The sequence below is a fragment of the Pogoniulus pusillus genome, chromosome 9 (assembly GCF_015220805.1).
Source record: "Pogoniulus pusillus isolate bPogPus1 chromosome 9, bPogPus1.pri, whole genome shotgun sequence".
NCBI lineage: Eukaryota > Metazoa > Chordata > Aves > Piciformes > Lybiidae > Pogoniulus > Pogoniulus pusillus.
The window spans coordinates 14,746,996-14,759,171 of record NC_087272.1 but is presented as its reverse complement, the minus strand read 5'-3'; the positions used below and the strand labels follow the sequence as shown (position 1 = coordinate 14,759,171).

General features: G+C 38.6%; 1 protein-coding gene across 1 annotated transcript in view; it reads left to right on the top strand.

The window, feature by feature from the left end:
- The window catches only part of TNKS (tankyrase), a 128,679-nt gene that overhangs the window by 22,824 nt on the left and 93,679 nt on the right, over window positions 1-12,176 (top strand). The window contains exon 3 of the mRNA XM_064148605.1: window positions 5,270-5,365. Coding sequence (XP_064004675.1) covers window positions 5,270-5,365 — 96 coding nt within the window. The remainder of the gene's footprint in view (window positions 1-5,269; window positions 5,366-12,176) is intronic.

Below are 12,176 nucleotides of genomic sequence, written 5' to 3'. Positions count from 1 at the left end.
TCCTCAAACTGCGGCCCGGATACGGCCCCCCAGGATCTTCCATCGGGCGCGCCGGTAGTTACGGAACCTCCCCGCCGGGGCTTGGGCGGGAAACCGAGCAGCCGCCTCCTGCCGCTTAATCCGCTCCCGGCCTCCGCAGCCCACAGGCGCCCGCCGGGGCTGGGCAGGAACCGAACTGTAGTCCGGCCCCCGCCAGTGTCTGAGGGACATGAACCGGGCCCCTGTTTAAAAAGGTTGAGGACTCCTGCTTTAGAGCTTGTGCAGCCTCTGTAGTGACACTGCTTTTGTATTTTCGCCTTGTAATTCTGCTGGCTGATGCATGTAGCCTGTTTCTAAACCACGCAGCTGGAACTGGGGTTCCTCACAGAGATACAAGCTATTAAGTGGTACACTTGTGGTCAATGCTGTTATCTGTGTCTAGTTTGTGACGGCAGGAGTAGGGTGCCACAACTTTTGTTGTATGGAGTCGCTTAGCAAAAAGGCATGCGTGTCTGGTAACTTGCCAAAGTGAGAGTATTAGATGTGAATCACAGAAGTGAGATTTCTAAGCAGTAAAATGTTGCTATTGTAAAACGGCAGATACCTGAAAACCTCAGTGGTTTGTATGACTTAGACGTAAAAGTGATTTAGAGGAGAGAATGCGTTTTAGCATGGGCTAAAAAAGAAAACCAGTGGTTGAGATTTCAGTGTGTTGCTTAGGTGTTTCAGATCGTGGAAGTAAATGAGCACATTCTGTCTTCTTGTCAAGTGTAACTTGGAAATGTGACCTACATGGCACTAGCACTGATCTGTATGTGTTCTGGGATCTAAGGGTATTAAGGTACTGACTACTTTTAAGGTATTGTTTCGAGAGATGGAAGGTAGTGCATATGTCATGAGTAAGAAGGAAGGCTTTTCCCGGGGCTGTTTTCTCTGTACCTTGATAGTTTGAGAATAAGTAGATAAAGGTGCAGTAATATGGTTTGGAAAGGACCCTTAGAAATCACTTCCAGAAGATGAAGTTTAAAAAGGTGAAGAGAGTATTTATACAAAAGCAAGTATTTTGTGTTTGCATTCAATGTGAAACTAAGTGTGAACTTTTCCATCAGCATCCCTGAAGCTTGTGGATGTTTGGCCTAGACAAACGGTAACAGAAATATTCTGATCTTTGCTTGTGCCTAATGTTGGAACAACCAGATTGATTTTTTTTGATTGCCATTCTATTCCCATTGTATTTCTGTCTCTCAGACAAAAATGTTTTCCTCTGGTGCACTTTTAATGGTGCCAGTGTGGAGGGGGAAGGGCTAAGTATGTTGCTTTGTGTGTACTTAGTTCCCCTCACCCTTTTTTTCCCGCCTTTTTTTTTTGTCTTCTAATCAAACTTACTTCTCTCTTGTTTATGTGTAGCTACAAGGAAATTGTTTGCCAAACTTTCTTGGTGACTATGGGAAGGCAAAACCCGTCAAATTTAAAAGTGTTTCTTCTTGGTGGATTTATAATTTGACAGCCAAATGAGGTAGTGTTGGTTAGCTTCACAGCTCAGAATACCTGTGCCAGAAGGCTGTGGGTCGAATGTTTCATTTTAGGGTTCTTCCTCCTGTAGCAAGTTGGGCAGTAATCTGAAATTATTAGTGGTTGTAGTTTGTGGTCTGTGCAATATAGTTGTTGTTTTTTTTATTGGTGGGAAGAATAGGGCCTTTATTATCTCCAATACTGATCTGGTATTGTTGCACTGTAAGGAAATAAAGCATTTCAGATAGCATGTGAAGATCAAAAATCTAGCAGTTACAGGGAGAGTAAAAAATGTAACTCCACACCAAGTCATGTTTGTTTTATGGACATCAAGACCTGTAACCTTAACTATATATATTGTAAAGATTCAATGAAAAGAAGATCTTCTTTACACTGTATAGTAGAGTTTGTAGGAAAGGCAGGAATAGCCAGGTAGTGATATTGCTAGGTAAAGAGCTATGCTTGCAGTACAGAGAAACAGCACACCCCAGTGTCTCCATTATCTAGAGGAAATAAGCCAGCATATCAAAATATGCTGATTAACAATGTTTCAGGAGTGAATTTTTTGTGCTCACCATCCTTAACGCCTGCCTGTTATCTGAGGACACTTGACAAAAAGTGTTGCCACATTTCAGGCTACTCAGAAACTATCCTCTAAACCTGGTATGCAGTACTTAAAATCCAGAATAGGCACAATTGGCTAGAACGGCTTGTTCTATTGTGTTTCATTGTAAAAGGAATGCTTTTCTCAAGCAGGAGATCTACCTTGACGTTTTTACACTTCCCTAGTGCATTGAAAAGGAAATTTGGAAAGACATACTGTGTCTAGATCTCAAATACCCTGTGGTTAGAAGAGACTTTGTGTTGGGCTTAAAGTGTTCCAGGGTTTGAGCAAGCAGAAGAGCATTCGATTAGAAACAGGGTATAAAAGTAGAGCTGTGTTACACTGACAGGCTAAACGTCAAATGTTGAATTTCTTTTGTTGATTCATGTTGATGACAACATTGCTCACCTGGATATTTTTTTGTGATTATGCACTAAAAAAGTGTGGAGAGAATAGAATTGAGTAGTCAATAGGAGAAATGTAGGAGTTGGATTGCTTTTATGATTGCTTACTTTTATTAATCTTCATTCTAATACAGGGTTTCTTTATGATTGCTGTCTTCTGCAAAGATGCAACTATGTTGATTTCACAGAGTAGGTCTGTGTTTAGGACTCAATGAGGGAGCTGCCTGCAGGACTGTACTCTTGGCTGTTGGAGAGAGTGGAAGGGTTATGATGAGAGTGGTTAGTGATTACAGGGACTAAAAGGATAAGCTTCATGGTTACAGCAGTTGAGTTTCAACACATTGGCACTTTTTTTTTTTTTTCTGAAGTTAGTTTGGCCATTTCAAGTGCATGTTCCATAAGCAGTCAGTAATTCAGGGATTTTACAAGCAACCCGCTTAAATCAGTGTTAGTAAATTACTTTTTAATGTGCTTCCCAAAGTTTACAAACTAAAAACCTGACACAGAAACTGTGTGTTGCAAGTCGTGCCGAAACCCGTCATGGTTCATTAGCACAACTGAACAGGTTGGATACTCTGTATAATCCTGAAGAAGTATCAGGGAATGACAGAATTCTGCGATTCTATTAATGGTTTGGAAGAGACTACTGAGGATCATGTAGTCCAGCCTCCTCTGCTAGACCAGGATCACCTAAACTACACAGGAACACATCCAGGGCGGAAAGAGCTCTTGGTTAGTTTAAACAAGACTGAAGAGTTAGGAGACCTGAAAATCTGTTTTTCTCTTAACTTTGGGCTTAGGCAGTTGTAGATCCCTTTGACATCTCTACACCTGTTATGTCTCATTTTTCCAAGTCCCTGTTCTTGTACTCTATCCTGCCTCTGCTGGGTTTCCTTTACTGTCTTGGGGCCCCACTTCTACCCTCATATCTTTTGGGACAAACAGCTCCCCTGTCCTTTGGAATATTGATTAACTAGAATGGTCCAAAAGAACAGAGAAAAGATGTACTGAGTATGTTTCTTTATCATTTTTGTGCTGCCCACTGTATTTACAAAAAAACTGAAGTCTTATTCTTTCTCCTGGGGTGTGCCGAACTGGCTTGTGAGGATGGCTCAGAGTCAAACCTGTCTGTGAGTAAGATTTCTCAGGGGGTGGTAGCATGTGTGGCACAGATGGCATCTTCCTAAACATAGGTGCCAGATCGTACCAAGCTTCTGTGAGCACGTGCTAGCTGAATTATTATTTTTGCCCCCTATTTTGATGACTTCATCTTGACATAAGAAAAAAAAATCAACCCATAACTAAGCAAAAAGAGAAACAACAAACAAACTGTTTTCAAAAAGCTCTTTTTTCAAAAACATATGACAATTGCACCTTCTTGAAAAAGGATAAAAATAGTTTATTTCATTATGGCACCAAACTTTAGCAAAAATTGAACTTAGGACAAGCATGCAGCATATCATTCTGTGAGCTGAAATACATGAAATTTGGCAATGTTAAAAACATTTAAAATTGGAGTTGTATAAGAAAATATATTTGAGTAAAACCAATACCACCAGTTAACTCTTTTCTTCTAATTAAAATTTTATTTATGATAAAGACTTGAACTTGTCGACGTGATATATGGCATATAATATTAGTAATTACTTTCGGTCTGGATTCTTTTCCTCTGGACAATCCTGTCTGTGACATAGTTTTTTACCTATGATAACTGTAGGCATGTATTTCTTTGTCTCGACTCCTTCAGTCCAAGAGACAATTACATGAGCAACCATAAACGTCTGCTGGTTCTTATAGTCTGCCTCCTTGACGTTGGACCTTTGCTCCTCTATACACTATTCTCTTCACACTTGTGCAAAGTGCAATGAAGACATGAAGATTTTGGCCCCTTTTTGTCAGACCTAATGTTGCTGTATGCTTTGTTTTCCATTTTTTCCAGAAAATGCCTTGATCTTGAGAAGGGATGGTCTGAATTGCATTATGTTGTTTCTGATCAAAAGTATTTTTCCTTTTCTTATGAGCTTTTCTAAGTGAAAATGTACTGTATGAGTGCCTTTGTAGCCATATGGTTGCGTATTGCCTTCTAAGTATTTTTTTTAATTTAAATTTTTAAGTGTTAATAGGCTTAGGAGGGGAAAGAAATAGCAGTTAAAGTAGCAGCCTCTAAATGCCAGACTGCAGGGTCCCAGGTTACGTATCTTACTCTATTTGTTAGACTTCTTGAAGGTAAGCTGCTATACTGCATTTAAGATTTTTGTGTAGAAGTGACAAGCCACTGAAAGGCTGGAATGCTACTGATTTACCGGAGGTGAGGGGACTTGAGATATTCAGCAGGAAAAGGAATATGAGCAGTAACAAGCAGCAGTGGAGGTAGTAAAGGCAGGAGCAGGTTCCACAGCAGATTTCCCAGTATGAGTCAGTGAACGCACAGCTTCCCAGCTAGCTGTCAGGAGAGATCCAAAACTGAGTAGTGCAAGAGATTCAGGGTTCATGTTTATCGTGCAAAGTCATGTGATCCTACTGTATCTTAACTTGCCAACTTAGCCTTACTCAAGAGAAGATCCTTTGCTGCAGTGCTTTACCAAAAAGGGGAGAGGGAAAAAAAAAAGGGGGTGGGGGGTGTGAAAGGAGAGGGGGAAAATATCCAGAAGGAAAAATAAAGAAAATCGTGCAATGTGTTTTTATGCCTACATCATGCCAAGGAGACACTTAACAGTAAACAATCTGTGTATACCTGAGGTAAGATACTGTTTCTGCTTTCCCTGCACAGTGCTGCTGCAGCACGGAGCTGATCCAAACATTCGGAACACTGATGGGAAATCTGCGTTGGATCTGGCAGACCCTTCAGCAAAAGCTGTACTCACGGGTAAGATGCATACATCTCTCATCAGCATTACCTGTGGTTCGTTTTGTGTAAGTTCAGAGTCATGAAAGGCTTCTGCCTTTTGGGGGTTTCTGTTGTGTAAGAGCATTTTAAAACTGTCTCTTTCCAGTTTTCATTTTGATGCAACTGCTGTTAATCTGCTGTGCTGCTGTAGGTTTTCTTATTCTACGTATGCTAATGCTGTAATTTTCTGGTTTAACATCATCCATCATTTGCTGTGCTTCTGTGTTGTTTTATGTTTTGTGTGTTCCTTAATTGCTATTCAATATACAGATCGAATAGAAGCCCCTAACCTCTGAAATAAATGGGGGGGAAGGGAAGGAAAAAAAATTCAGGTCAGTTTTTTTAAGACCTTCACTTTTCAGCAAGCAAGGACATTTGTGTACCTACTAAAGTACATGTAATTGAAAAGCCAGCCTGCTTGTGATTGCAGAGATGAGTAGTTATGTTTTGCTGCAGAATCATATGCTTTTTTCTTCCTCTTCCTCATTAGTGATTTTTAGATAGAAGTTTCTGTTTTTTTTCCCCCCTCTTTTTTAGGGAATATTAACTGCCAAACAGTATATTTCATTAAAGTGTTCTACAGATACAACTTTGTTTTTCTGCTGCTTTGGTTTTCTATAATTATTGTAGCATATTGATAAGCATTAAAATTATAATATGGTAGCCTGTCAAATCTATATCAAGAAATACATAGCCCTCTCTGCTGCTTTTGACATCTAGGAAACAATGTTTAGAGCAAAGTCATCTTGGATTTTAAAATGTTTATGGAAAGGGAATGAGCAGCTGAGCTTCATTTGAAGCATTAGCTATTTTTCTTCCTTTGTGTTCCCTCCCCATTCTCTCTCTCTTTATTGACAGAGTAATTTATAGGTTATGTGCTATGCAATGTCCATATTTTTTCCTCAGATGATGTTCAAAGCACCCCAGATCCCTTTGCTTTGTGGGAACATTTCCTCATCTTTTTTCCAGTGTGCTAACTGCTATATGTAATTATCTTCAGACCTGCAGTGATTTGAGAGTGCTTTTGGAACCGTGCACTTTAAATACATATAATTTACTTTAATTACTCAGTGTCAAATTTAAACACTCATGTTAGTTGTGCTAAGCTGGTTTATCTGACTTTCTGTTGTTAATGGTTTTGATTGTATAGATGCTGAGGATGAAAAGGGCACCAGAGAGTCAAGGTACCTCTAAGGTGTTAATGGATATTCAGCATTTAGTTGTGGAGAACTTGGTATATGTACGTTTAGCAGTTCCAGACTTGGAGGTGCTCTTCAGTCTGTGCTCAAAGATTAACTTTAGAGGATAGACTTATAAAGGTCTGTGATTTTGACATTCCATCTGCCCCATGGAGTTCTGCAGGCGCTAAACCACCACCTTGTTCTTTCAGCAATAGAAAGGACAATGTGTCATAGCAAACCCGTGGAGATTGATTAGAAGCAGCCCTCTGAGAATGCCCTGTGTCTGGTGCTTTGTGTCCCTGGCCTCACCTCTAATGCCTCACACGTGAGCATCCAAGCTTCCAAAAGCAATGGATGTTACCAGATTGTGTGTATAAACGCCATACACAGAGACACTTCTGCTGTTTAGGCATTTTATTGATCATAAAGGCATGCCATTTTTTTAATGTGTTTATTCTTAGCCAGAAAAAACAGCATTTGGTTTTATCAGCTTTGTCCTCAAGGTGGCTCTTGGCTCCGCTGAGCTCTCTCTATGCTGTGCACCTGAACTCCAAGCAGTGTAAACAGGGTTTGAATAAGACTGTAGCTGCTGTGTGATGCACAATAACTGAAAAAGCTGACGCTGGATGCCATATAAATGGAAGCTTTCTATGAATACTGTCATTTTATCTCGATGCTACACTGCTTTCTAGTATCTCTGTTAGGGTGATACTTGCTCAAGTATTTCCCATATGTTGTTGCCTTCAGGTTTTGCTTCATCCCTCTGAAAGAAGGGGATATAAGAGATTTCTTAGGATCTATCTGGCTCAGGATAATCTTCAGCTACAGCAATGCTTTGCAATTAGGTGCATCAGAACCTAAAGGTATTAGTGGATTAAGGATGCATAGGATGTATTAATTTTCAGTACTTAATGTTCAATAGAGGGATTTTAGAAATGCTCATATTTATAGCTTTTAAAAGTGGGGTGATCCTGAAAGCACAACCTGTAATTGTTACTGTATTTGCGTCTTTAAGTGTCATGCATATCAAGGTTGTTCTTGTGGCATTATTTCACTTCCGTGTAGCAACAGAAAACTTGCTGGTAATTGGTTAAATCCTTTCACTTTGACAACAAATTCTGTGTGTTGATTTTTTTTAAGGACAATCCTGCTGTGGCAAAAGCGATTCTGATGTTCTGGCAGCAGATGCTGAATCCACAATGATTTATTCTTTTCTGTCTTGAAAGTCTAGAATAATGTATAGTGTCTTTTTCTCCTGAATTACAGAAAGGACATATAAGGCAGTAGTTTCTGGGAAGACTTCCAGCCATTTTCTTACAGTGTCCTCTTAAAACTTGTGTTTTTATAAATGCAACTGAAGGACTAATATTTTGATGGAAATGGACTTTGAAAATGTCTTTGTACATTAAAGTGAATTTTACACAAATTAAACACCTAGTTCCAGCTACTTTTTCTTTTTTTTTTTGCTTTGATTTTAGTTTAAAAAAAATAATGGAGCTGGAGAATCTATTTTTACTGTTTAATCAGGAAATAATAATTTTGCCCCTTCTGCAGGATAAACAGCATTTGTGTGATTTTAACTCTTCATAATTGAGAGGGTGAATAATTTTTGTTTCCTCTTCCTCCTTAGCATCCCTTACTGTTCCTAAACCAAGTTGTCAGAAAAAAGATTGTAATCCTCTTTTTCTCTAGGCTGAAGTCATTGTATGGGCTCCAAAACTCTATCACATCTAAAACCCTGGACTGCTATACACATTAGATCAATAACCTAGTTAATTTTATTTTAGTTTAATTGCCTTTAGGGTGTGTGACTTCTGAGATGGGGACTCATCTTTGTCACCGTACATAGTACTGTGAGGCTTGCATCCAGAACAGGGCCTTTGGGAGATTTTGCACTGCAAGTCATAGTTAGTCTTCACTATTCTCTTTGCTTATTGCCTCTCTAAGTATTACTAGCGTTTTAGTTTAGATGGGGAGTTTAGATAGTTCATTTATTGAAATATATTTGCACAGTTTTCTTTAAAGTAAATTGTCATCTGTGCATGATTTGCCTGCAAGGATAAGAAAACTCTGGTATTTCACTACAGAAAGTTTATTTAACATACATAGGATCCATTTTCCGTTCTCTAACATATCACACACTTTTAAACTAGTAGGAAGAAAATAAATTAGTTTGGGTTAGTTTTGTTTTTACTGTGGCATCTTTACAGCTCGCCTGTCTCAAGTCCCAAGCTCTTTCTGTGGCTTTGAGCAACCTGGTCTAGAGGAAAATGTCTCTGCCAGTGGAGAGGAAATTGGAACTAGGTAATCTTTAAGGTCTCTTCCAACCCAAATCTTTTTTTGATTTCCTTCTAGGTTAGTAGTATTTCCTTTGAAGGCATTCTGGAATAATGCTAGCACTTCATTTTGGGAGGTGCCAGCCTGCTTTCCCTTTCATTTTCTTTCTTGATCTAAATCTTATGTAGTGTGGTCTGAAATCAGATAATTTGGACAAGATGTAGTCTCTGCCATTAAGAAACAATACCATAGATACCAGTGCAAAAAGGAGAAACATTTTAATGGTAAGGAGGACAGCTGCTGCTGGAATGGGTTTCTCCATCAGTTTCCCTGGGTCATCATCCTGTCTGATGGTGACACAGAGGTCTGTTGCCCTAGAGAGAAGTACAAGAAATGCGGCAGTTGAGAAATATCCTTGTCAGACAGAAAGTTTTTACGTTATTTCATAGAGGCTGTTGGCATATGTCTTGAAGCAAGAGGTCTAAAGGGCCTTTTGCAGCATTTGTCTGTGCTTTGAATGTTATGCTTTTGTGATTATTTATTTATAATTAAGGTAGACCTGCTTTCATAATTTTTGCCAAGGCCTGCTCATGAGGAAACAAGTCATCTACTCTGTTCACTGGTATGGATGTTGTGTGAGGCTTTTGCAATTGCAGTCTGTGGTGACACTTTACATCTAGTTTCTGGATAATTATGAGGAATGTCAGTTTTCCTTTGGGAATGCTGGGGCATTGCTCTTCCAGCCTTTAGGAAAAAGTGAGCAAAATGTACCTCTGGCACAGACTTAAGCCTACATTATAGATGCCACTCATCTAGAAGCTCTAACTCTATATATACATTTTGTCTTCCCATTTTAGAGGCTATTATAGTTGCAGATATCTTATTGGATTTGTAATTACGTGTTTTTTAAAAAACTCATTTAGTATGTGGCCTCGTTCCTACTTTCTTCTTTGTGCACAGGTTACTTTGCAGGCTACAAATGAAATGCCTTCCTTTCTCACATTTCAGTTCCATTTCACGTTGCCTCGTTTTTACATTGAGAGGAAAGACAAAGTCTTAATTTTGTTCTAGATGCCATGCCATACTTTGCATGTGTTTCTTCTATGTCTCCTTTTCAGGAAGAGCAGTCCTGGTTCTTTTAACTGCCTACACCCAGAATTTCACTTCAGTGAAAATTAAGTACATTGGCACTGCATTTATCACTGATTCTCTTTCCACTTTCCAGCACCGCACTATTTCAAGAGAGCATATCATGCTTTGAGCAGTGTGCTCTGGTATAGCAATCTAATTGACTTCTGTAGTGATAATTTATTAGCTTCCATGGCATTTTTTTATTACAGGTTTTATTCAAGTTAAGTTTGTTTTTTATTAACTTCTGTGATTGTGGAAGAGATGGAGGTTTTATGGGAGCCTCTAAGGGAATTGTGAATTCTTAAGTTAATTTCTTTCAATATGATAGATTATTTAACACAAATTCCAGTGTGTTTTGTCATAAAGGAAAGAAGTTACTCTGGCATTTAACTGTCTGATCTTCAGAAGTACTTTGGTTCCAAATCCATAACTATATAATTTCTTTAATCTGTTATTGAAGGACTCATGCAAGGATTTATGTAAGATGGTATGCAAGTTCTGCTGCCTATTTTTTTCCATTCCTTGATATACTTTGATTTCTTACTAGTATGTCTTCAGCTCTGCATGCTCTTGTTTCATTGAGCTTAGCTTTAGGATAATGAGAGATTATCTTTTTGCCATACTCCCTGTTTTAGAGATGAGATCCTCATTTTTTGTTTACAGTTAGTTGTGTGTCTAGAAGTCACTGGCTAGATCAGTTCACTTTTCCTTCTTGTTCCTATCCTCTACTTAGGCAAGAAGTTAAGTCTGTAGTCTGTTCATCAGATGGTTAAATAAGAAGGGACACTCTGGAATCCAGGAGTGGTGCTTTCATGAAAAGCATGATTTTGGCTTACACCATTCCTCTTACCAGGTTTTTCATCATGCTTTCTTTTTTACCATGATACTCATGTAGGAATATTTATTAAGAGCCCTTTGAATGGAATCAAACTCTTAACTCTTCAAAGGAACAAATTATCTTTTCAGAGCTTTCACAAAGCACCTAAATACAGTCTTTCAGTTCTCTAATTCTCACCTCTGACATTGTATAGAATTTTGGATGCTTTCAATGCTTTCAGAAACCTAAGGTAGGCAATTTTATTTAGCCTATACTCGCACAGAAATTTAACAACAACAAACTCAATAGAGGCTCTTTTTAATACTTGTTTTTATTCAAATGGACAGAATAGCAAATAATATCTCTAAACCCTCTAAGTAAAGAGTTCAAAATGTATTTTCCATGCTGCCCTAGGAAAATAATTGCAGAAATGTGTAAGAAACATTTCTGTTTCTGTGGTGCATCAGAGCATTCATCTTTTTTGTTTCTTTGCCTTGAGCACTGACTAATCTTATACTGTACTGATTTTTTTTGTTGTTGTTGTCAATGTTAATTAGGCAGTTTTATTTGTTACATATAGGGGGTTTGTTGATTGTTTTTTTTTTCTTGTGTACATTTTTTTTATTACTAGTGGCAATTTTTGGCAGTCCTGAGACCAAACAGTGTACTAATCTCTATATGTTTTTCCATCATTAGTAACTTCTTTGAATTGTTCTATCAAACCAATCTCTCCACACTGTGATAGTAAGTCAGAGGGCAGTGGTAAGAAATGAGTAGGTAGAGAACATTTTATGATGGAACTTCTCATTTCTTTAGTTTTGTTTGTAAGTAGGGTAGGTATGCTGCAGTTGTATCTATTTAACTGTAGGCTTGGTATATTAGACTTGATTCTAATCTGTAGTCTGTAAGCAAGAATACAACTTCATCAATTTTCTGGCTAGCTGGATAACTCCTGCAAGCAGTGCTCCCGTTGCTGTTCTCTCTTGTACTGTGTGTTCAAGAGCAGTCTTTCATACTTGGACTTTATTTTTTTCTGCAAGCTAATTCATGTTTAAATTTCAAAAGTGATGAACCACTGAAAACTGAATGTGTGGGCAAAACATTTAGGACCATTTTTTCAAGACTGAACAGATGAATCTCAACGAATAGTAATGTTGCATAAGGAAAATATACTGACTAGAATGTGGGAGAGGATGACAATTTTACCTTTTTGTGCACTTACTAGGACACAGACTCTGCTTATGAGACTGCTTACTGTTCCCCACTGCCTCATTCAGCAGGATGGATGGGAGTGCTCTGGGGAGGAATTAAGACTGTGCAGTGAAGTACAGTGTTGTCCCATATGGCTTCTGCTTCATTTGCTGCAAAAATTGAAAGCAAGAGT